We start from the raw sequence: 26235 nt of genomic DNA on the forward strand, positions 1-26235 counted from the left end.
TTTTATGACCTCTGTTCATTTTGAACCTGTTTTAAAGAGCATCATACTAGTATAAATTTATTACATAGAGACAATAATTTCTGTTTCACATATTACCGACTTATACAGTATAGAGCAGTACACAGATTAACATCTTGGTTTTAAAATAAATATGAGCAACAGTTTTAGAAATTTACTCTTCTATAAATCGAGTAGAGTTGACTTGAAGATCATTTGATACAAAGTACATGAATAATTGATTCAATATTGTATACATGAATGTCATCTGGAAAATCAACTTTCAAAACGCATTCAATAATGATATCATGTTAAGATATCAATGGAGAAAATAAACCAGGTTTAAATAGAGAATAAATTATTAGTTGACTCTTCCTATCTGGATCCGGTGATGTAGGCCTATGGTAGATGAGACTTGTGATGCGAACTCGTAGACTGTTATTAGACCCTATTATCTGCGATTGAATCATCATCAAAAGACCTGATTATGTGGGAAATCCATTGCTCGTCAATATTGCACACATCTAATTATCAGAACTTAATCTTAAATTAGCATTTTGAGATGAGAGCTACCAAAGATTCAAAACAACAACATAGGCGCAACAGAATTGCAATTTCTATGATTCCTGTTCAGACTGATAATCGTGATAGAAGTAGGCCCTATTTGTTGTGTTACTTCTCATTTGTTTTTTCATCCATCATTAGAAATAAGTGTTTCATTAATTGGCAATTGAAGTTATTCCTTTTTGCATGATTCTTGCACGATTAACTATTCCGACGCCTTCAGATGTGAGAGATTATCTTCATTACAGAACCACTAATAGCAATGATGTTGTGATAAAGCAGTGACTATCATAACTACTGGAATCTGTTTCAAGTTCGATTCACAGATAGGCGTGCCCATTATAATTTCCTAGTAAACACGCTTGTATAAATTGAAAAATTTGTAAGATTCCGATTCGCAGATAAACCTTTTACTCACGCCTAATAATACTGAGGATTATTTTTCTCTCCCTCTTTCCATCTGTGCGTCTAATCACTCGTTTACGGTCTCTTCACAATTTTTTAATATTTCTACTTTATTGAATATCAATTTGAATATGCTCAATTATACGTGAATTTGTTAGATAAGTAGGTTTATTATATTGGATCAACAGTCTGGTTTTACTCACTAAATCATTTCAATGATATATCCATGCATAAATGAATAAATAATTGAAGAAAATATATAGATCAAAACTGTACCAAAGTCATGCGTTTCCATTTAATTGATTTTTTATTGATAACTCAAGCTAGATCACTCGCAATATTGGTAGGTTATTAGAATACATATTCACTCAATCCAGTTTGTAGTTGAACAGTATTCTGTATATAACTTACAGTATATTCTGTACAGAATAATGTAGCTCATATTAATACATTAATATCCAACGAAACCTTCTTCGAATTGAACGCCATTAACTAGATGTATTTTTAATGGCTATGATTACCAAAGTTTAAAATTGTTATCATACCAATACTACTTATCAAATTTGCTTGAGCTAGTTACCTATTTGTGAATAATTATCATCGGAAAATGACAGTTTCCATTTCTTAATACCAACGTTTCAGTTGAATGACTATGATGAGTCGACCTTGGGTGCAAAGCTAGGAACGCGCGATAATATTCAGAACAGCATATTATCCTTCACATGTCTAGCACTACAACAAAAAGGAAAATTGAATTACTTTGATAAAAACGATAAAGCTCTCATTACTCAGCTATCAACACTAATAATTAAAACAATAAAGATATACTTGCAACACATGGATACCTTATTTTAGTTATGATTAGGTACATTTTGAGCAATCTACTATACCGATATACCGTTTGTATTTCATGGTACCCAACACAATAATTAAACAATATGCACCTCTCCTAATCAGTACATGAAGCCAACTGATTTCCAAGTATAATCATAGCTTAACCTATTTTTTCATTTCGAAAAGTCTGGTTCTCCCATATTGGACGAGTGATCGCATGTTTGCCAACCTCAATATAATAATACTTTAATAAAATTCGTATGGTTTTTAATAGTGGGGAGGTCCTGACGGAAGTTCCATCTCGCCTGAATATATCATTTAAGCTGTCAATGAGCAATACGATTGTCATGCTTTAGCCGGGACCGCCAATTTAACGTGACATCAGATAACACGGGTAGTCTTCAGTTACGAGAATTCATAAACTATGATGTAGTCCTAGTCATCCGAAAAACTTTAGAAAAATAAATTGAACCACCCGAGACTGTTGGTTTATCAAAACTGCACCACCATTCCTACCATTTCCAAGTCGAAGGCTCATCTTGCTGATGAAGCAAGTTAGTGATAAGTGGCAACAAGAACTTAAGGGGAGTTTCAGTACCATACTGAGATGCTTCTATTACACAGGTATATTATTAGAACTCTGATGTTGGGAATCAATAGCAGCATTAGGTAAATACAATTCCAAAAACGTTTGAATGTTTTCTCTTTTGTACTATGAAATATGAACTAGGTAGCCCACTTGAATTCAAATTCAATTTATTTGTTATGAAATTACAATCAAGTAGACAAAATAGAGTGAAGTATAAATGAATGGAAAAACATTTGAGTGATTGATCATAATCATCTCAATATGACATTGTACATGGAATAATAATGTACAACACTTTGCAAAATTTCAAATGTAGAATACCGAAATATGTCTTTTGGCTCGACTAGCATAAGATAAAACTTGGGTGCAAGCCGATAGTAGTTGATAAGAATACATCATAAAATAATAAACTATTATATTACTATGCATATGTATATCTTTAGCCTATACTCCGAGTGAAATGTTTTCACTCAACCTCCCATCTATAAAGTTCATTGTTTCACGCCTCTGCATCATCATCATCAACAACATCACGTCTTATATATTAATTTAAAAATCCATTTTTTAACTAGATCTAAGTAAATTTGTAAAAATAGTTGAAAGAAATCAATAATCTTTTGATTCTCCACGATGTATGATATTCCTTGAAGAGTTTTTGAATCTTCCAAAGTTTAAGAAATTTAGACTCTTTCAATCAAGCTTATTAGACTATTGGACTTAATATGTTAATGTTGTTTTGAGACTGCAAGGAGAGATGTGATGTAAGAAAATATAACAATGAGGATTTTTTTTGGAAAATAATGAAATAACAGTTATCAATCCAATACCATAGAGAATCTTCCGTAACATTTGTTGATTCACACTAAAATGACTTTTTTAATTGCAGTGTTGACCAGGGTTTGGTTGAGTAAAAAGCAGGCGGCTGTTGTGTTGGGAATGGCCATACTGTCGGTCATCATCCTGGCCGCTTCTTACTTTTATGTAACACAAATAAGAGCCGAAACTGAGAGAAAGCATGAAGAAGCGTTTGCCGAGAGTCCCAGACCGCACATTGTGTTCATACTGGCTGATGACATGGTAACAATAATTCAATCACATCTTTAAATAGATTCAATTGTTATGATTTTGAGTAGATTATTACGCTTTTCTTATCAGAAAATCATTGAAAAAATAAATGCATGTTGGAATGCATGTTAATGAACTCTATTGAGCTTAATCGCATAATATACGAGTATTAAAATCTTTATTACTTCATAAACTAATATTCAATCTATTTTACTTTTGTGAACAACGCAGAAAATGATGATGATGTAAATTTATTGGCAGATATATGAGTATGGATGGGGTGATATTCACTGTACTACTATAATCTTATTCCAAAGTGCATAGTGCTAAGCAGTACCTATTACGATGAAACAAAACAATTGAATTTATCAAAGACTTGCAGGTAACCAGTCCTTTGCACTGGTGAAAATTTTGTGTTGTAAAATGCAATCTCTTTATGACCAGGAAACATTGAAAAATAGAATAATTATTCACTACTTTGCCAAAATTACGTGGATAATCTTTATCAGAGTTGAATATATTCTCAACAAAATGAAAATGAGTTTGATCGGTCTATAACCTGCTATCTTCCATTCATGAGTTGCGCGTGCTACCAATACCGTCACATACCAATTCTAAGTAATAGTAGGTATTGCACAGACTCACTTGGAGAAAGATTTGTTTAATTGAGGTTTTATCGTTGCTTAAACTTCGAATTACAAGTAGAATAAATTTGGTTTGATCATAAAATCAAATCTGATTCATTGATAAAAACGAAAATAATTGGCCTATAACCATCCTCGGTAAATTTAGAATCTTTATGGAAAATTTCAAGTTGATCAGTTTAGTAATTTAGACGTGATGATGCGTCAATCGAGTACAGTATTTCCTATCCCGTACATGTATAAGTCAATTACTTCCTTTAAAATATTATAGATATTATAATAAGCTCAAACTTCAACAGAAGATTAAAACCTAAAATTGATTCTCCAGTATTCCGATACAATCTCAATTTATCTGAGATATAGTATTCAAATCAGAATCATGTTAATTCATAACAATCCAGTTTTGTCAATTTCTCCTTAATTTCATCTCAAATTGGCTAATATTTCATTAAACATTCCACTCTGAATTTTTACATGTTAATTTATAGGGATGGAATGATGTCGGTTTCCACGGCTCGAATCAGATTCCAACTCCTAATTTGGATGCTCTAGCTTTCAGTGGAATAGTTTTGAACAAGCATTATGTTCAACCAGTTTGTACGCCATCAAGAGCAGCGTTGATGACTGGAAAATATCCAATACATACAGGTATGTCACCAGTTCGGGTTTTCTCAGTATTATCATAGAAAAACAATAGCGTACGTAGATATCCCATGGTATAGGGCGTTTATGTCGCAACTTTTACTGTTATCTCAAGCCGATTACTCTTGATTATTGTCGAATTTTACTGTTTTGTTGGGGTAAGAGTGTATTAACGGCACAATATGAGAGACTACCAGTGTCACACAGCTTCACGGGAAAGAATAACGTGGGCTATCGGCTTGAGATAACAGTAAAAGTTGCGACATAAACGCCCTATACCATGGGATATCTACTTATGCTATTGTTTCTCTATGGTATTTATTTCAAATAAGATGAAACTCACGTCTCACGTTTCCCAATACCGGTAACTATTTATCTGAACTTGTAAGAAATGAATTATCAAATTTATGTCTCTCTACAATAATAACAATAGAGTACGGTACCTAGAAATACTCACCTTTTGAATCAACAACGAAGATTAAGATAATGTATCATAGAAAGATAGAGAGGAAAATGGATTTTGTGTGCCCACTATCCTACATTTTCAATCGATATATTATTTGATATGCTTAGACACTCGTCCTTAAAATAAAATCTCACATTGAAGATTTTATTGGGTCTGGAAGGGTCAAATAAGAAGTTATAATGAGTAAATTCCAACTCTCTTCTAATACCGTAGTTATTATTGAAAAAAAAATTAAATACTGTTAATCACCCGTAAAAAAGCATTTGAATAATTGCTATATCTCAGTAATTTCAATTTATAAACTCTCTTTCAATTTCAAAACAAACTGATTGAAGTAATGAATCTTTGAAACATTATCATATTTTTTATATTATTTGAACTCCTTTTCGCAATTAATCACCAAGTGAACATTTCACAATAAAATGGATCGTTTTATTCTAATAATGCGTCGTTTTCGACTGTCCTATTTTGTATGGGACTTCAATCATTGAGAATTATATAGATCTTACAAGCTATAGAAAGGGTCAAATAATAAGTTATAATTAGCAAACTCCAACTCTCTTTCTATTTGTTTTTAGTTTCCAATCCGTATGTTATATTTGGGTTTCGGGTATTGCGGTAAAATTGGTGAAATATGGCTGTTTTACAACGTATAGAGGAGAATTGTATTGTTTGATCCCCAAGTGAATGGTCTTCTCACTTAGAGAACTAAATTCCTTTATATCATGTGAAAAGTTTTATCTAAGACCGTAAAACTCAAGTACCGTACCGTATCTTACGAATACGACTTTAATTTTATTGCTCTGATGTGTAGTTTGAAATTCTCACATTAATTGCATCACATTTACCTGAAATTTCAAATAGAAATATATTATGTCCAATTATTTTAGTTTAAAAAAGAAAACCTTGATAGCATGATTAAAAATAAATATTGATAAAAAATAAGAACATCTTCAGAAATATGATTGTGTAGTTTAGATTGAAACATCTTGTGGAGGATGTGGTTTTTCTCAACATCCCGGAACCCAGTGGCTTAGCATCAATATCCTGCTACTATTATCATTTTGTTTATATGACACATTTTTGTTTCCGTTCTTATTTATTTATTAATTTATTCCATTGGCATTACAGATCATAATTATAATAAATATAATATGATCGGGAGAAGACAACAGGCATAGCCCAAAACTGTCTTCTCCCAAATTTTTACAAATAAAGTTTCAAAAAGAATAAGGTTAAGATTTCACTTTCACTTCAAAAAGTCCAATTTCCACTTCAAAACTAATGACTAAACTAAAAATTTTGATATTTAAAAACTGATTAAAAACAAAAATATTCCACTCAAATCTCTACAGATCGAAAATTTTTGAGTAATTTTGCAAAATTTTGAGCCAGAAAAGAAACACAACACTTCACTATTAGCACAGCTTTCTTCAATAATATTCAACTAAAGAACAATTTTTCACTTCTTGAATGTTTGGCTTATACACTTGTACAATTCAATGCATCATTATTATTCGATTCAATAATAATTAGGTCTATAAAAACATAAGTTTGATGATGAATTTGATTTGGCTCCTATTTATCACAATTTAATCGACTAGAAATGGAAATTGGAACTCAAAATCAATAATGGGATTTTAAATAATTCTAATTGTCTATTGAAATTAATAATGATCAAAAAATGTTGCTGTTATGAACTTCAGGTATGCAAGGCAGGCCGATGTATGGCTCAGAAAAACGGGGCTTGCCTCTTGACGAGAAGATTTTTCCACAGTACCTGAAAGATCTCGGTTATGCAACACACATTACAGGCAAATGGCATCTGGGCTATTACAAAATTGATTACACTCCTTTGAAGAGAGGCTTCGATTCTCACACGGGCTACTGGAACGGAGCTATCAGCTACTATGATCATATTTTGCAGGAAGTGGTAATTACAGTCTATTATTTTTTCGGTTATTACCACTCAAATTATCATAATTATTTAAACCCTAAATATCTATCTATTTAGGAAATTCATGAATTGCCATCACAATTTGAGAATTCTCGCATTAATGATCTGATTTCTTTATCCTTGTACTTGAACTACCGGTACATCAATTAACCAAATTACACCGATGATGCCAGCAATAATATCAATTACCGTAAAAGATTTCTTTGTCCTTGAACGTGAACTACGCTAATTGATATGGAACCAATATTTAAGTTCATTTTCAACCAGACCTACGTGCTAATTGAACAAATAATGGCATTTCCAGTGTAATAAATTAATAAGATGGTTATCTCAATATCTAGTTTGTGGTTTGAACTACAAGGATTTAGGGACAGATAAATAATAAATGTAAATAAATAATAATATTTGGAGAAGCTTCTCTTTGATTAAACATAAAATATTTCAATAGACCTACTGCCTACAGTTATCTGACTCATCAACTCTTTCAACACCATATTTTATTGAAGCATTTACCTGACTCTTAATGTTTCTTTAATATTAGGCTATAGGCGCACATCAGTTAGTCAAGACAAGACAAGACATGATCAGACACGTTCAGTCACAATACTTCACATAGTTGCTTATGAAGACAAGTCTAATTGCAATGACTGATCAGTGTGAATTGCGTCATAAAGCAGCTATGTGAAGTATTGTGTCTGATATGTCTTGTCTTGTTTTGACTAACTGGTGTGTGCCTAGCCTAAGAGATCTCACGTTTATGTTATAGTAACTAGCCAAGTAGCAAAAGTAACATACCATTTTCCCAATCATAAATGGGGAGAGAAAGTAATAATAAGGCATTGACATTACTTGTGAGGAAGTGAAACCATCGATGATCAACTAAGACGCGATCCACTCATTTTATCCTACTTGTCCAAAAATATTGTCGAGTCACAATCTTCAATAAAAATCTGAATAGCTGGGTGGCTGGGTCTAGCTTGATTCTTCTAGTAATACCTTTCACTCATCACTTTTTGGCTCATCTCATGATGAATCAGTATTTACTGTATTCACAATTATATCATAGCGATGATGATTATGATGATAGGAATTCATGAGTAGCATTTGTAAACAATTCTAGTTGATATAAGAAAATAACTATTCCGTTTTGAAAAATAAAGCATCATCAATCAAGAGCTTGCGATGGAGAGAATTCATCTTAATTAATTTAATCTGATTTTTCTATCGCATCTTAGCCTCTGAATCAATATTAATTGAAGTGTTCATGCCTCCAATCCATCATGTATCAATATTAATATTCATCTTTGATTAAGTTTTTACAGTGAATATTGATGTTGTAGAACTTTTCTATAATTGAAGAGACTCGTGAAATTGTCGAAAAATACGAGTACACTTTACTTCGATCAAAATTATTATTTCTCAGGAGCATGCTTCCGTGTGTGCTGAAAGCATAATAATATTTTAATAAAATAAATAATAATTTTTATTGAAATAATTTTGATTTTTTGACAATTTCCCAAGTCTCTTCAATCAACGTTAGTAGACAGTCTGTATACTTACTTTGATCTTCAATAATATTCATTTATTTAATAACAAGAGTTTTTGAACGGCTATTCATTTTTTGAAACTGTAAAATTTTCAATAATCATGTTATAAAATTTCTCAGCAGGAATCATGCTTTATAGAAACAGTATTTACATTTTTATTCTATTTTTCAGGAAGATGAAACGATGAATGGACATGATTTCCGAGTAAACTACACTACAGCTTGGCATTATCAAGGAAAATATGCGACGGATGTATTTACAGAGGAGGCTGAGCATATAATACAGCACCATAATGCTTCGAAGCCTCTATTCTTATACATGCCTCATTTGGCTTGTCATGCTGGGAATGAAGGCAAATGGTTAGAAGCACCTCAAGAGGCAATCAACAAATTCTCCTTCATTCCAGATCCAAACAGGCGGACATACGCTGGTGAGTTAAGGATACAGTTTACAGAGGTTCAATTTCATTTCATCATTAATTATCGTATTTTTGAAGAACCAATTTATTTAATTAATCATTCCGAATTACAAAACTTACAGAAAAGAACCACTGTCTTACGCCCAAAACGGTACCAGTTCTAATTTTTCCAAATGTAGATATGTTACCGGTATGTGTGTCACTTCATTATTCTTCAATTACACACTCAAATTAAAATCCAAAAACACACAAAAAACATTTTTAAATTGAAAATTTAAATTCAAAAACCAATCATAAAACAACTAGAGTGAAACCTGAAACGCACTAGCGTATTCGAGCGTTCATGAACTCACAGCTAATTTTTATTGATCTGCAATTTGAGGATTTGTTGATAGAAATTTCGTAGCTGGAGTAACGTATTGAAATGTTTATAGTTAATTGATTGACGGCCATTATCACTTGTGATAATAATTGAGATGATTTTGTCCAGCAATGGTGCATAAACTTGATGAGTCGGTTGGAAGAGTGGTTTCGGCTCTTGCTGAGAGAAGGATGCTACATAACTCGATAATTGTATTTGTATCTGACAATGGAGCTCCCATCAATGGCATATTCAAGAACTACGGCTCAAATCAACCACTCAGAGGAGTAAGTTCTAATCAATTTGATCAAGTCAACATTTATCTTCACATTCAATATTTTTACACCGTGAATTATACTTCATATTAACGTAGTCCTACATACCAAATAGTTTTGTAATGTGTTATTTACAGTATTATATATGGAACTGCATGATAATAAATAAGAAATAACATTGGCATTGTGCAGCCACGCCTGCTGAATAATTGTACCAGGACTAACAGCCACTATCTATGTCACATTCTGTACAGGAATATCCCAAACCATCTGAAGCAAATGGAAAATGTTGTCAGCATTAGCACCTTTAAATGCTACCTTAAAAAGTGGCTGTTTGAAATTGGTAGGGACGCCGCATCGCGGCTCATCCAATCCGCCTATATCCATTGAACATCACCCCTGGTTGTGAGTGTTCGTCTGGATATGCAGGACTCTGTATGTCTCTTAAAATTATTCAGTTCGTACTACATTTTTTTTCTTTTTTTCAGTACCATATATATATATATATATATATATATATATATATATATATATATATATATATATATATATATATATATAATATATATATATATATATATATATATATATATATATATATTAACTACAGAAGTTTGGGTTCAACAACATTAAGTGCTCTCCACATCCTCTAAAGATATTTTTTTTATTTACTCTACTTTACTTATTCTATTGTTTTTGTTGTTTTTTTTTATTATAAATTTTCAACTGTCAGGTTGTTATAATGCAGTTCACGGTGCTCATTCCCCACACCCAGACTTGTTGTCTTTGTGGGGAATATTCACTATTTATCTAATGTTTCTGCTGCTGTATTACTTTTTTTTGTGAATAAAGATCATTTGAATTTGAATGGTATTATTCACTGTTTATCTCTATTGAATTCCAAGAAAACTGGTCTGGATTGAAGCACAATAATTCTAAAAAAATTAAATCTTGAAAACTATATTACCGACACATTATACAGTGCAACGTAATGCAACGATGAATAGAAAAGTGTCCAAAATTATTATTGTTGCCTACAGTCTATATGCTGGTGATGAATATAGTAGAGTACCGATATTTGAGGATCTCTCAACTCATTGTATCACAGATCACATTAATTTACAACTCACAACTACAGGTAGAAGATGCAAATTTTTGGTCATCGATCTTACAAAATAAACTTAATGTAATAAGCTACGGGCTACTTTGAAATTCATTATTCATCAATAATTGATGAATAATGGATTCATATCGATTAATGATATAAATCAAATTGGTAAATTAGGCCTACTCATGAATTGTAACAAAATATGAGCAATACCCTCTCGTACCCAATGCTTCATTTAACATAGATTGATACTTTAAATTTATATTACCGTACCAATCCAATGAACGAGATTACGATACATGCATTTCTCAGTATAAGCAATATAAGAATAATAATTTAATTCAAACGTCCACTACATATAGCCCACTCACTATATATATATTGGTGGATGCAATTTTTATTGTAGTTCTGATTTTTTAATATATTATTTGGGTACATAGGAGAAGTCCAGAACCAATTTCTTCATGCAAAATTTCCTTGTGCTAGATACAGAGTGGCCCAAAAACCTCGTATTTGCGGCTCATTTTCCAGTTTTCAGCTATTTCTGCAAAATCTCGTGATCGGACAGAAAAATCTTTAGATTATAAAATTCTGAATAAAATGAGATCATTCGGAACTCTCTATCTCCAATGAGTACTGAGTTATGATATTTCAAAAATGAGTGGAATTTGAAGAAAAAATTAATTTTGATGAATTTTAGTTTTTGATCAACAATATCTTCCAATTGTTACCATTTATATGTATAATTCAAAATCCCTCTGGGCGTATTTTTGTGCTCTACAATCTGAGATCAGGTAGAGCGCTCTATCTCATATAGATTTCCAGGTACACCTGACAACAATGCCCCTTGTATTGTGAAAAACACCGAATTTTCAGCTTCAACCATCATCACCAACTACATTGTCCTCACATTGATATTTCGCACAATGACATAAGTTCATGACATTATGTTTTATGAGAATCGCCCGTTAGATGCACTTCATTTCAGTATTTCCTAGTGGAGAGGCGCGCTTAAGGACACCTCAAGGATCAAAATTTCAAACACTTATAACTTTTGACACAATGCTCAAATTTCATCGTACTACACTTCATTCTTCTCGGCTCGTCAAGGAAATTTTGCATGAAGAAATTGGTTATGTACCCGAATAATATATTTAAAAATCAGAGCTACAATATAAATTGCAAGCACACCCCCTTTTTTATGTTTATATTGACTGGAATAATATGAATATATAAATTTATCAAGTTCTAAGGAATTACTGAAGGATTATGATGATGATGATTGATTGTTGAATTCAAGGAGAAATCAACTCTGTGGGAAGGTGGAATACGCACGCCTGCATTCGTTTGGAGTCCACTTCTGCAGAGCAACTCTCGTGTCTCCACTCAACTCATGCACTTGACAGATTGGTTACCAACTCTCTACTCTGCTGCTGGTCAGTTTCAATACTAAAAACTAACTTGAATATCATAATTTATAACTAGAATTTCCCCACTTATAAATGTGTCAATGTAGATGTAGAGATATTGTTCATAGCCAATGAGGAGGATTTTAAACTTTCAATAATAAAATTGGAGTCTCTCAAAATGTTACATCATATAAATAGATAGATTTAATATTTTTCACATTGTAACATTATATAGTTTGAGAAGTATAATCTTCTAATAGAATACAAATACAAACAGCTTGCTATGCTACGTCGTTGTCATAAATTGGAAATTTTAAGAATATTTTATTTCAGCAATAACTACAATTTTGATAAAATAGGCTATGTTTTACTAGAGCGAATTATCGATACCAGCTTATATCATGCAGCATTTCATCTTGAAGAAAAAAATTGTTAAAATAAATTAAAAGCTCATCATAATAGGCTACACTACTATGATATCTCGTCAATATTGCAGGAGGAGACGTGGAAGATCTTCCCAAAGAACTGGACGGCTATGACATGTGGACTTCTCTATCGCAGGATCTCGTTTCTGAAAGAGATGAGTTGATTGTAAATATCGATGAGATCAAGAGATATGGGTCCATTATTTTCGCAGAAAATTCAACATCAGAAAGTCAGACTTTATACAAACTTATTGTGGGTGAGTAACGCATTAGTGAATAAATAGGATATTATTCATTTTTTGTTAACTTTTATAAGATTCTATTCACCTTTTAGTGAGTATAATAATGGATATTGGTGAGATATTGATAAGATATTCCCTATAATCTAGAGCAATAATGACTTATAAAATTTGAATTTATTGTTGTACTTTCCAGTATTTTCCAAGCCATCGGTTAACATTTTACCATATAAAAAAGTCTTCAGATATAAGTTAGTTATGATAATTTAACTCCTGTAATTTATTTTTGAAAGTTCTCTCAAGTAATTGGAAAACTTAGTTCCATTTTTGTCACATAGGCTACACATTTATTAGATTTGAACATCTTCATAGGATAAGATTTCACTTACTTCAAATTAGATTTTGTACAGATGAAGATATTGTGTTGATTTCAGTCCTGCAGTCCTGTCTCCTGAATAGCTAATAAATGTGGATGTGACAAAAATAAAACGGTGTTTTCTTCAATATAATGGAGAAATTCCACTGTATCAATTCTTATTCAACAATTTTTTTAAGTACTACGCCATGGAGAGATGTTGATACTGTTCCTTATACTACACCTTATTTGATCCTTATATTATACCTTGAGAAATAAGTTTCAAAATTTTATTCTAAACTGTTTGAAATTGTACTGTGATTGGTTATACATTAATGTATGTATAACCAAGTACTAATGTACTGTAATTACTGTATGTACTGTACTGTAGTACTTATAAGTACTACTGTACTGTAATTTGGCCAACATTTGAAATTGATAAGGAATAAATTAATATTCTCTCTGTGTTGTAGTTAAAAAATCAAACTAGCTCATCTCATGAAAGCTATGACCAAGTTCACATAGTAAGATTAAAATATATTCCTTCATGTTGGTGAGACCATATGAAATCACATAGCTTTTTTATTTTCAGGTAAAGCACATTCCAATAACTATTTCACTCTTCTTGATCTTCAACAGTCACCAAAATATGATCCAGATAGTTTGTTGAACAGTCAGACTTACAAAGCAATCAAAAAATTGGGAAAGACAAGCAACAATTCTCAAGAGGAGATCAATGCAGCGACCATTTTGAAATTACGTCGAGAAGCTACAGTTACTTGCCCATCAATGGAGGAAGTAGCCAATTGCTCTGGAATCTGTGTATACGATTTGACGAATGACCCTTGTGAACAGAACAATCTATCTGAAAGGTACCTATAGTATGATCTATGAAATCTTGAAGGTGGATTCCCTCATATCAGTATATAACATAGTTCATGCCCGGTACAGTGAAGATATTATTTCCTCAAGCTCTAATAAGAATACTCATATGCGGGAGGGCTGAGTGGCAATTCTCCCAGTTTAGAACAGCTCAAATATGGGTAGGCTATAATATTTTCCTACAGTTACGTTGAAAAGTGGCCATTGCTGCACTGATTACAGAACGCAAAGAATCACTTTTCCGCTCTAGTGCGGGAAAAATTTTTCTGCACTCCAGATTTGCAACATGGCAACACAAAATACTTAGTAGGTTATATGGAGCAACAGTGCAGCAAAATCAAAATGAAGTTGGTAACAGTGACTGGGCTGCTATAGTGGGCAGAGGTGCAACGAAGCACAACGCGCTAATTATTAAGTAGATATTATAACCAAGGACAACGAGGACTTTAGGATTTTAGGATTAAGGTTTTTATCAATAATAAAATTACACAGAAAAACATTTGATGCATTTCAGGCAATTTTACCCATAATTACCCACTTTTCATATTCAATGGTAACTGTAGGAAAAACTTAATGTGAAATACGTGCGCAAAGTTCCTCTGCTGCACTCAAGAAACCATTCCGCCCTCGCCTACGGCTCGGGCGTAAACGTTTCTTTCGGTGCAGCAAACTGTCACTTTGCGCACTAGTTGCACAAATAACTATTTTCACTCTACCGACCACGAAGCGTACACTGAGGTATTGATTTGCGCGAATCTCAAAACTTACGGTAAGTATCGTATAGATTAATTCTATGTATAGGTTTGGCCTACAAGGATTTTAGGATTTTTCCTCAGCAATGTAATAATTATTATTTTATTTCATATAGGAATCAGTGAAACGGTGCCTTACTACAAGTGATAATCTGTTTAACCATTGTTGAGATGAAGAACATAGTATTCTAATTATGGGCCTATGTTTAATTAAAGGTTCGTTAGTAGTAGTACTAATAACTGAAGATAGAGTATGGGGTTAATATCTAGGGGAAGAAGAACCTGAGAAGTTCAATCATTACCATTTTAACCTTCAGTTTTCAATTTTATTTCTTATAGGAATCAGTGAAACGGTGCCGTACTACAAATGATACGCAGTTAAACCATTTTTGAGATGAAGAACAAAGCATTTTATAATTGTAGGCCTATGTTTAATTATAGGTTCGTAAGTAGTAGTTCTAGTAGATAGAGTATGGGGTTAATATTTAAAGAAAAAGAACCTGTAGAAGTTTATAATTACCATTTCAACCTTCAGTTTTGAATGTGTTATAGAAGATCAAACTAGATCACTATAGCTCTCATTAAAATTCTATATTAAGTTTTTATTTATCGATCCAGTTTCAAATTACCAACGTTTGAATTTAGTGGTCTGTATACAATTTTTTTTTCTATTGGTCAATACTATAGCCATCTAGTCTAAAGACTAATGAGCTAATTTTTTCTATCCTAAATTACTACTTGAAAAATTGAACAGTGAATTTCTCATTAGAAACTCTTACTGCTATTGTTTAATTAATATGTACACTTATTGACTGCACTATAGAAGCTAGATTCACTCAATCACTGCTCTGCTCTTTCACTGGACACTACTTGAACAAGCACTACACTAGTTCAAACGGTTTCCTCCTTTTGAGCCTCCGCACCAACCCTCCATTGTCTAGCAGCTGGATCGCCTCGACGTTGTCATGTTGGTGCAGTCGCCCCTCGTGCCTCTCCGCATGCCTCTGGATCTCGGTGGACACCAGATCGACGTGAAGGTCTCTTTATGAAGATCGCTGTTCCTGACATACCAAGGAGCATCCACAATGTTCCTTAGTACTTTGTTTTGAAAACGTTGAATGACATTGATGTTGCTGTCTTTGGTACACCCCCAAAGTTGTATACCATACGTCCATACTGGCTTTAATATCTGTTTGTACAGAAGTACTTTGTTTCGGATTGAAAGGACGGAGTTTCTTCCGATCAGCCAATACAGCTTCTTATATTTGATTCCAAGCTCTTCTCTCTTCTTCTTGACATGGGCCTTCCAGCGAAGCTTTGCGTCCAAGGTCATACCTAGATACTTGGCATCATTAGCATATGGTACAACTTGGTTGTTGATAGTTGTATACAATTGAACAGAAAAATCAAATCAGTAAAATGTATTTTTTTATTATAACCGCAATATCTTGTAGGTACCGTATTGCATTCAGAGATCTTATACATAAACTTCGGCCTTTAAATATTACAGCCTATTGATTTTTAGAAATTCATGCAAGATGACACTATTTGTCCCATTAGAATTTCAGAAAAACGTGCGATAGATCATCATAATAATGTATTTTATTAAAATATTAAAATATGTATAATTTGAAAGAAACATCTCGAAGTCCACATTTGCCTGATTCACTATCAGTTCTGCAATGAGTTCTACAGACCTACTAACTGTAAATTAACTATAACATTGATCGAAGCAACCTAAAGTCTTTATATTTGGAGCTCAGTTTAACTGATTGATTACCATTTATTTTTCAATTAATAATAATATCCATTCTGCACGTCTGTGTTATTATGGTTATAAGAGCTAATTTTATTACACTGCAATATGATCCTAGTATTTCAAATCAATGGTTTAACATCTATATTTCCCATATTTTACAGAAGTGAGCTGCAAAGTTTGATAGCAACTTTCAAGAACCGATATGAAAGCCTCTTCAAATCTGTGACTCCTCAGTTACCAATAGTCATGGATCCAAGAGCAAATCCTGCTCTTCACAACTACACATGGAGTATTTGGGAGACGAGCTGATCGACCACCTACAATAATATTGCGTTAAGTTATGATATATGATGGCTTCAAATATCAAAAAGCTTACCTTTTGTCAGTAACTTTTACTATGGCCTTCTCCAATCTCTGTCTAGTAACTAAGTATTATCTCAAGTAGAGGAAGAATGACAATTACCAATACAGGATTATATCACCAATATTGGAAGGTGACCGCTTGAAAAAAAAACAGTCTATAGACTATATAAATAGGTTATTTCTTAGGTAGGCAATCATATTTATACAAAACATAATCATCATTGGTTATCCTGAGTACAAGTCAAAGCAAAAGTCAACTCTAGTCAAGATGCTCTGTGTGGTCGGTCTCATATTCACAAATATTTCATAGTCATCTTTAATTTAGTTGTTTGAAGCAACATATATATAAGGAGCTTTTTCAAGAATGAAATCATTGATGACTATCTGACTGACACAGAAGCTTGTCAAACCATTTTTGGCCCATACTTATGACATTCGCTTGCCCAAAGGTGGTAGGACATTACAAATGACTCCATTGTTTTGAATTGACTCTCGTATATCGATTTATTTGGCTTAGAGGGATTAAATCCTGCTAATTCTTGATCACAGTATTTTATTGTATATTTTTAGACTACTCAACTTTTATTCAATTACAGTACCTAAGACAAGAATATTCACTTGAGATTTGAAAACTGCAAGTTTTTATAATATAGTATATAGGCCTAAAAAAGAACATATTTTTGTGATAGCACAGCATAATATTGTTAAAATAGTTCTAGATAATTATACTACTTATTTGTAATTGTTATTACGTGCAAAAAAGCATTATTGTTTTTCAAATATAAACTTTTTTACGGCTTGTAGAATATTTTCAGACCTTACATGTTTATTTGAGAAATACCTAGCTATCCACCTAAAAGGTGATTTCCCATTCAGTGAACGGATACCATATTTTGAGATAAATTGCAAGTGATAAAGTACCTGATGACATTACCGTGTACATTCACAGACTATGAGATTGAACCATTTGAGTCCCGCTTTTTAGAACATGCTAGATTTTGAGAAGAAATACAATTCTATCATTTCAAAAATAGCAAATGTTGGTTATTGTACCAATCAACAAAAAATTAACAATAGATACCTTGATAAAAAAATAGAAAGTTTACAATCTTCAATTATATTTTTTGTCAAATCCCATAGTAATATTATAAAGCTAAAAAATTTACCCATCGAGTTATTCAAGTTCCTATCATGTGTTAAAATACGGTACCCTATTTTTTAATGTTTTTTTTATTTTATCAAGTTTTCAAATACTATTGTTACCACTCGAGAGTTAATAATTGAAACTTTCATTTTCAATCACTCCTCAAACTTGTTTTTTTTCTTTATTGAATTAAAACAACTTGATATTGTCATAACCATTGGTTTATTAAAATAATATTTGAGATACTATAGTGATGTCCACGTTATAATGGCAGTGAAGAAAGATAGGAGAACAGCGTTGCCGATACTCCTGCCTTGCAACTGCCTTCTATAGAGGATAGCTGATACGGTACCGGGTATATCTGATGTAATATAACTGTTCATTTCTATTACTATTGCATTTTTATGTAAATTTAAAATAATTGAATATATTAAAATCTAAATTTTAATATATGTTTAATTCTAGTTTAAAATAATCAAATGTATTTTATTTGTCAAGAAATTGTATTAACCTTTTTCAATTATTTAATAATAAATTTTCAGGATTGAGATTAAAAATTCTGTTAATCATAATTCTACACTGATGAAAAACGAACTGGCAACATAGCAGAACAAGAAATGGATATAGCGCTAATTGCTTTGTCGAATTATAGACAAGGATAGAAACACTATCGTTAATCAAGTACTGCCATTACAACGTGAACCGCACTATAGTTTCGGTTGTTTCACTATATATATAATAAACTTATTTTTTCTCTTTAGCTCCCTATTATCAAGATTCTTATATAAGTTTAATATTGTATAATAGGTGTGTACTGATGGTACCTACCAATATAAAGGAAAACAGGAAATCATACTGTACATTAAATTCGCCCATACAGACTTAATTACCGTACATGCTGTTTGGACCAGGCTGTGATCCAGGGAGGGGGGCGATTTGGGTGATCGCCCCCCAACTTTTCCAAGTGGTGTTTGAAAAAAATGTTGAGGGTGCAGAAATAAGTAGGCCTATACCTATCATCATGACCTTGGCATTTGAATTAACAAATCCAAAAATCGAATTAATATAAAAAATAAAGTTCCCAAATGCTGTTTTCGATTAAGAACTTAAAAATATTCTTGGTGAGGGTAGTCGAATGGGGGGGTCCCCCAGATGACCACCCTAGTCCCCCCTTCTCCCAAGGTCAGGAGCCTGGATCTGCGACTGGTTTGGACAGTAAGTTACTATTTACATGAAATGTAAATTTTAAACACATATGAATCGTAGATGATGCTATAGTGCGGTCCACGTTATAATGACAGTATTTGATCAACTTCGGTTTTGCTATCCTTGCCTATCTTTCGACAAAGCCGATGGTACTATCCTTTTCTAGGTCCACAACGGTGCCAATTATGTTTTTGACAGTGTAGAAATATGATTAATTAATGCAGAGAATCTGCATCGCTATTCTTCTATCATTATCCACTGTCATTATAACATGGACCTCACTATATATGATACCAGTGTAGTCTATGACTATGATTAAATAATAATGGGTTGGTTATAAAATGAGTTTTATTTGAAAAAATAATTTGATCTTCGGCTAAATTTTACCGCGCGAGCGAACTCTGTATCTCAGCTATTTTTAGAGATATCTACTCAATTTTTTTTTAAATGAAAGAGGATAACAAAATAAAACTGGGAAGCCCAAATTTTACCAAAAAATCAAATTTTTACTCTAAATATGAAACTTTGAAAACTCACCTTTTCTGAAGAATTGTCAAACAGTAATCTACATCATATATTTATGAATTCCAACCAGATCACTTCGAAAATATATTGCATTATTATTATTATAAATCAATGCCCCGACACTTTCAAATTTATAAAAAAAAAAATTGCATGGTTGCCTGTAAAGTCGGTATATGGGCGAAAGTTTTATGTGACAACGACTTTGAGTGGTAAAATAATTTTAATGTGAATATTCATTCGTATAGTAGGAAGAAGAATGAAATAATAACTCACAATGAGAGTGAGTGAGAGGCACGCGTCCCTTCCACTCGGGCATGGTTAGCCCGCGCCCACCTAAGAGCGAGAGAGACAACCATTGACTTGACATTTTGAAGTAGTGGCGCAGTCGCAGGAGATTGCTTGCGGCGCCTGCGCAGGTTGACTGCTCCGTTTCACTCTCTCTCCAGGTGAATGCCTTCGGATTGCTGGCTGCTGCAGCGTTGCTCGCCACTGCTCCTATTCGTGCTCTTTCCAGACGACCGTGAACCGAAACGAACGCTCTCACTCGCTCTCATTGTGAGCGCATAACGTGGGAACGTAACGCAGTTTCTTGAAGTGTCTCCCGCAGTTTCTTGAAGTGTCTCCCGGCAAACCAATTTATAAGACGTTGTCACGTCAATAATATTTTTAACTGTTTTTTTTTTTTTGTTTTTATAGGGCTTCTTGTTAGAAGATTGAGGTTATGGTTTCACTTCATTCATTGTTCAATTACAGCCAAGCCGAGCCGATAATGTCAAGTGTCGACAGTAGAAGATATCGATATTTTTACTCCGTATCGATTTTTAGTCTTGAATATTTTTCAAGATTTTTTTCTATTCTAAGGTTGGATACCTGTCATCTGACCTGGAAGAGTACACATTCAAAACAATATTTATAAATATTACGTAACTTTATTGAATGAAATACTTTTTCTAGAAAATATACGTTTTTTAGTTTTTATTTTAAAACGTTTAATAATTGGTATTCAATTTAGTCCAGTAAAGCTACTTGATCGTTTTATTTTTATTTAATAGTGAAGTATCACAACGTTTAATTTTAATGACCTACCACAGAAATACCAACATAATTTACAGTAACTACCTTATATTATGGATTTTAATAGTAACATGAAACAAATGCATGTAATAATATAATTATTATTTTTAATGGAGAATGCTAGTATTATGTAACAAGTTATTTATTTAAAACCAATATTACTATAACCGTATAGGAGGGCCACATTACAATATCAGCGTTTGCTAATACATTGCATGGAATGCGTCACTTTTGCTATTTAGGCTATCTCTTATTAGGATTATAATGACTTGGACTTGTTCTTGTCATTGTTGAATAAATAAATAAAAGAATAACGTACTGCTCCGTATTATTTTTATAATTAATGATTATTAATAGTCTATATAAGAAATTACACAATAGTGCTGTTTCAATACTAACCAGTGGTTCTTTAGTGAGTAGAGTACGGCAGTTGAATACAATTGATTTTCATGCATGGATTGGGAAATGTTCTATCATTGTATCAGCTTCAAATGAGGATTTAAATGGATTGCAAAGAAAAAGATCGAAGTATAGGCTATGTATTGGGAAATTATTATTAGAAACAAAAGATAATTTTGAATAGTTATAATTAAAAAAATGAAATGATCTTGTGTGAAAAAGTTAGGTATGCCAAATTAATTCTGGACTATAGCCTATGCTTTAAGAAAGAAAGTTTAACAACGATATGACTATTCAATGAGCTTACAGGAGAAAAGTGGAAATTTTAGGATAGATTGGAAAATTAGGTTATTCTCTGCTATGATCATTTGGTGCCTACTACTGAAAAGTGAGAATTGAATTGCAAAAAAAGGCTAGTTTCACACATATACAGTACAATTCGGTTTGGTTAGTTTTTTTGTCACTGCCAAAACGAGTTAGACATTCATGTATACTAGGTTCTTATTTATTTTTATATTTTTATTTTGAACATATATGCTTCATTCACCTCACTCATTGTGAATATCGATTATCAATAAAAATAATCAAGTTGTTGTCGTTAGACAACATATATTATAATATTTTTATTCAATGGATAACTAACACAATTTGTTAATTGGTGAGCTGTTATAAAATGTATTTATCCAAATATAATTCATTGAATAATGTTTTCTACATGAGATTATGCTACAAATAAGGAAGTAATGCCTAATCTTAACAACTTAACCCTAACTTAACAAAACTGAACATCTGTCAAATATCATATACCAGAACATTGATTACCCTATAACATTTTTTGAAAACAATAGGCCTACATAAATATTGTTATAAGGAGGATTTTGATTTGTTTACTTACATACACATACAACTGTACCCTATTCATTAAGTATTACTGACAGAATCCAAGGTCAGGGCAGTGGACTGTGAATGATAGTTGGTATAATAACTACAATAAATCTTTGATTCTGTGCTAAAATACTGAAGCTTGAGTGTGGTAAGTACGCAATAAAAGACTAATGAATCAACAGATGAGATTTAATAACAATAAATAATAGGCAGATGGCCACATACAAAAACAATTGTAAGTAGATTGAGTCAAATATCTTGGGATAATTACAACATGATAAAACGTTAGAGAATACAAAATTTAATGAAATTGGGTCAATGACATAAATGACCATTGAAGCCTGACAATAATCGAAAGGTAATATTAATGATACCTGAATTGCGAATATAAATTGAGTGCTATAATGAAAGTTATTGCTGCAAGTTCAATCTTAATGATTTATAAGAGGAATAATAATAAATGACAATGATTTACAAAAGGAATAATAAATGACAATAAGCTGTAATAGTGCTCAACAGTAGAATACATAAAAATATATGCGGCATAGCCTTCAGTGATTTGAATGTCAAGATAGACATCGACAAACAATTAATAGGCGTCACTGCCTTAAATATCACTTAAGAGCTAAGGGTAGCTAATAAATACAATGTAAGATTGTCCAGGTTAAATACAGGCGACATGGGCCTTCAATGAATTGAATGTCAAGGACAGACATCAATTAGAACGATTAATAGGCGACAGTGGCCTCAGAAATCACTTGTAAAGCCAAGGGTAGCTGTCAAATCCAATGAATTAATAGGCGTCGTGGGCCTTAGTGAATTGAATGCAAGATAGACATCATAACAATAAATAGGCACAATAGCCTTAGTGAATTGAATGTCAAGATAGACATTAATAGATCAATTAATAGGCGTCGGTGGCCTCAGTGAATTGAATGTCAAGATAGACATTAATAAAACAATAAATAGGCGTCAATGGCCTTAGTGAATTGAATGTCAAGATGACATTAATAGATCAAATAGGCTCGGTGGCCTCAGGGAATTGAATGTCAAGATAGACATAATAGATCAATTAATAGGCGTCGGTGGCCTCAGTGAATTGAATGTCAAGATAGACATTAATAAAACAATAAATAGGCGTCAATGGCCTTAGTGATTGAATGTCAAGATAGACATTAATAGATCAATTAATAGGCTCGTGGCCTCATGAATTGAATGTCAAGATAGACATTAATAAAACAATAAATAGGCGTCAATGGCCTTAGTGAATTGAATGTCAAGATAGACATTAATAGAACGATAAATAGGCGTCAGTGGCCTTAGATGTGACCTTAAGAGCTAAGGGTAGCCAATAAATACAAGTAAAGATGTCCAGGTTAAATACAGGCGACATGGGCCTTCAATAAATTGAATGTCAAGACAGACATCAATTAGAACGATTAATAGGCGACAGTGGCCTCAGAAATCACTTGTAAAGCCAAGGGTAGCTGTCAAATCCAATGAATTAATAGGCATCAGTGGCCTTAGTGAATTGAATGCCAAGATAGACATCAATAAAACAATAAATAGGCGTCAATGGCCTTAGTGAATTGAATGTCAAGATAGACATTAATAGATCATTAATAGGCGTCGGTGGCCTCAGTGAATTGAATTTCAAGATAGACATTAATAAACAATAAATAGGCGTCAATGGCCTTAGTGAATTGAATGTCAAGATAGACATTAATAGATCAATTATAGGCGTCAGTGGCCTCAGTGAATTGAATGTCAAGATAGACATTAATAGATCAATTAATAGGCGTCGGTGGCCTCAGTGATTGAATGTCAAGATAGACATTAATAAAACAATAAATAGGTCAATGGCCTTAGTGAATTGAATGTCAAGATAGACATTAATAAACAATAAATAGGCGTCAATGGCTTAGTGAATGAATGTCAAGATAGACATTAATAGAACAATTATGATACATACGTAAATGAAAATTGAATAGAACGATTTACGTAACCTGAATAAAATTTTGAAGAGGAGATGCAGCAGGCAGACGGCAATGAGTCCGCAATACCCAAAGGAACAGGATATCAGCAAGCGACGATGTGATCTGGCCATGCGATGACAAGAATGGAAGCGTCCACCGCAGCAGGCCAATCCCCCAGTGGAAATTTAGGCAGGAGCATGTAGAATCCCAAATGATAATCCGACTTTCAGTTGTGGAATTTTTAGAATGTTTCCAAACGGTAGAGATGATGAACTTGAAAGTTTGAGTTACATGAGGTTGAAGCCATAGTTAGAAGAATGGCAATTGAAGCCCACACGAGGTTGTGAACTTGACAAAGTTTATCAGCGTAAATATGAGAAGAAATCGATGAATAGTTGAATCACAATTGAAGAATAGAATAATGATTAATTTGCAGAAGTAATTCACACTTTAAAACGTTCCATAGATCAAATAAATAGCTATAAACGCCCACACGAGGTTGCAATTTTTGACAAAGTTTATCAAAGGTTTATCAGAGTAAATATGCAAAGCAATCAATGAATAATGAATCACAATTGAAGAATAGAACAACGAATTAATTTGAAGAATAATTCACTTTTAAAACGTTTCGTAGGTCCGATGAATTGGATAAAAGGTTTAGACTGAAAGCGTAAATGCGCTCTCGACTAAGAACCATTGCAAAAGACAAGAAGACGCTACAATGCTGGTCAGAAAAGGAGATGCCGGATGTGTAGAAACGTAAGCAACACGTTTACAGACGTTTGGTGAAAAAGTACAAATATCTAGAAAGTAAGATGCCTAAAGACAAAATAAATTCCAAAAAATCGAATAGTACAAATATTAAATTGCAACGGCAAAATAACACGACTAAAAGTATAGAAAAAACCACTTGATTAGAGCATGGCAAAGAACCGTGAGTGTGACGTCACTGGTCAGCGCAGACAGACAAATGACGCATGATGTCTACGTAGTAGCGGACCGAGTAACAAGTGGAACCGTTCCAATAAATGTTTTGTCAGATTTTACAATACATTCATAAATAATATTTGAGAATTTTTATTGAGCATACCAGGTAATGCTGTAATAAGAGAAGAGTACTAACCAAATGAATACTAAACCTAACTGAACTTTATCTTCAACTCAAAAAATAGAAATGTTGAGTGGATTTGTTTGAATTATGTTATTGGTAATTGAATTGCTAATTAAAAGCTTATATTGAAAGAAAGGCAATGTCAAGAGAGAATTTGAATCGACCTACTTCAGAACTTTACATAGACATTTAATTTTAGGGGGTCTATCAATTATAAATGACTGAGCCTCTGGGATTTCTTACAGAACAAGCCTTGAAAACTCCTGAACAGAACAATGTGAAAAAATCATAAGAGTAATCTCTGTAGATTCATGAGTTCACATAATATATGTGATTAATAAAAATAAATGTAATCACTCAATTCAACATGCTTGAAAATTAGTCTAGCATCTAACCTGACCTAACCCAATACAAATCAATATAACCCAGTTACAAAACAACCCAACAAAAACCTAACTTAATCTAACCTCTCCCAATACAATTTAATACTAGTAACAACTGGTCCAAACAAAATCACTAATTAACTTAACCTAAGACAACCTGATACAACCCAAATCATCCTAAGCTAACCCAACCCAACCTAGCAGAAAAACAACCCAAATAAGACCTTAACCCAAGCCTTATCCTGTTTAAACACAAATCTGACAACCTAACCTTAACTCAAACCAAGCTTACCTATCCTAACCCAACCAAACCAAACTAACCTAACCTAACCTATCCTAAACTCAATCCAAGCTCATCCAATTAGACCAAACCTAACCTAACCAACCTAACCTAGCCGAACCTGACCTAACCTAAACCACCCTAACCAACCTAAACAAAACCTAACCCAACCCTAATCAATTCTAACCTAACTTAA

General features: G+C 32.8%; 1 protein-coding gene across 1 annotated transcript in view; it reads left to right on the forward strand.

Moving 5' to 3' along the window:
• Nucleotides 1-17864, forward strand: part of LOC111050017 (arylsulfatase B) — a 25055-nt gene extending 7191 nt beyond the window's left edge. The window contains exons 2-10 of the mRNA XM_022336250.2: nt 3276-3466; nt 4587-4746; nt 6913-7139; nt 8882-9140; nt 9619-9776; nt 12173-12308; nt 12778-12963; nt 13893-14172; nt 16855-17864. Of these exons, the coding sequence (XP_022191942.2) occupies nt 3276-3466; nt 4587-4746; nt 6913-7139; nt 8882-9140; nt 9619-9776; nt 12173-12308; nt 12778-12963; nt 13893-14172; nt 16855-17002 (1745 nt within the window). The 3' untranslated portion in view covers nt 17003-17864. The remainder of the gene's footprint in view (nt 1-3275; nt 3467-4586; nt 4747-6912; nt 7140-8881; nt 9141-9618; nt 9777-12172; nt 12309-12777; nt 12964-13892; nt 14173-16854) is intronic.
• Nucleotides 17865-26235: the final 8371 nt, after the last annotated feature.

Source organism: Nilaparvata lugens, chromosome 3, assembly GCF_014356525.2.
Source record: "Nilaparvata lugens isolate BPH chromosome 3, ASM1435652v1, whole genome shotgun sequence".
NCBI lineage: Eukaryota > Metazoa > Arthropoda > Insecta > Hemiptera > Delphacidae > Nilaparvata > Nilaparvata lugens.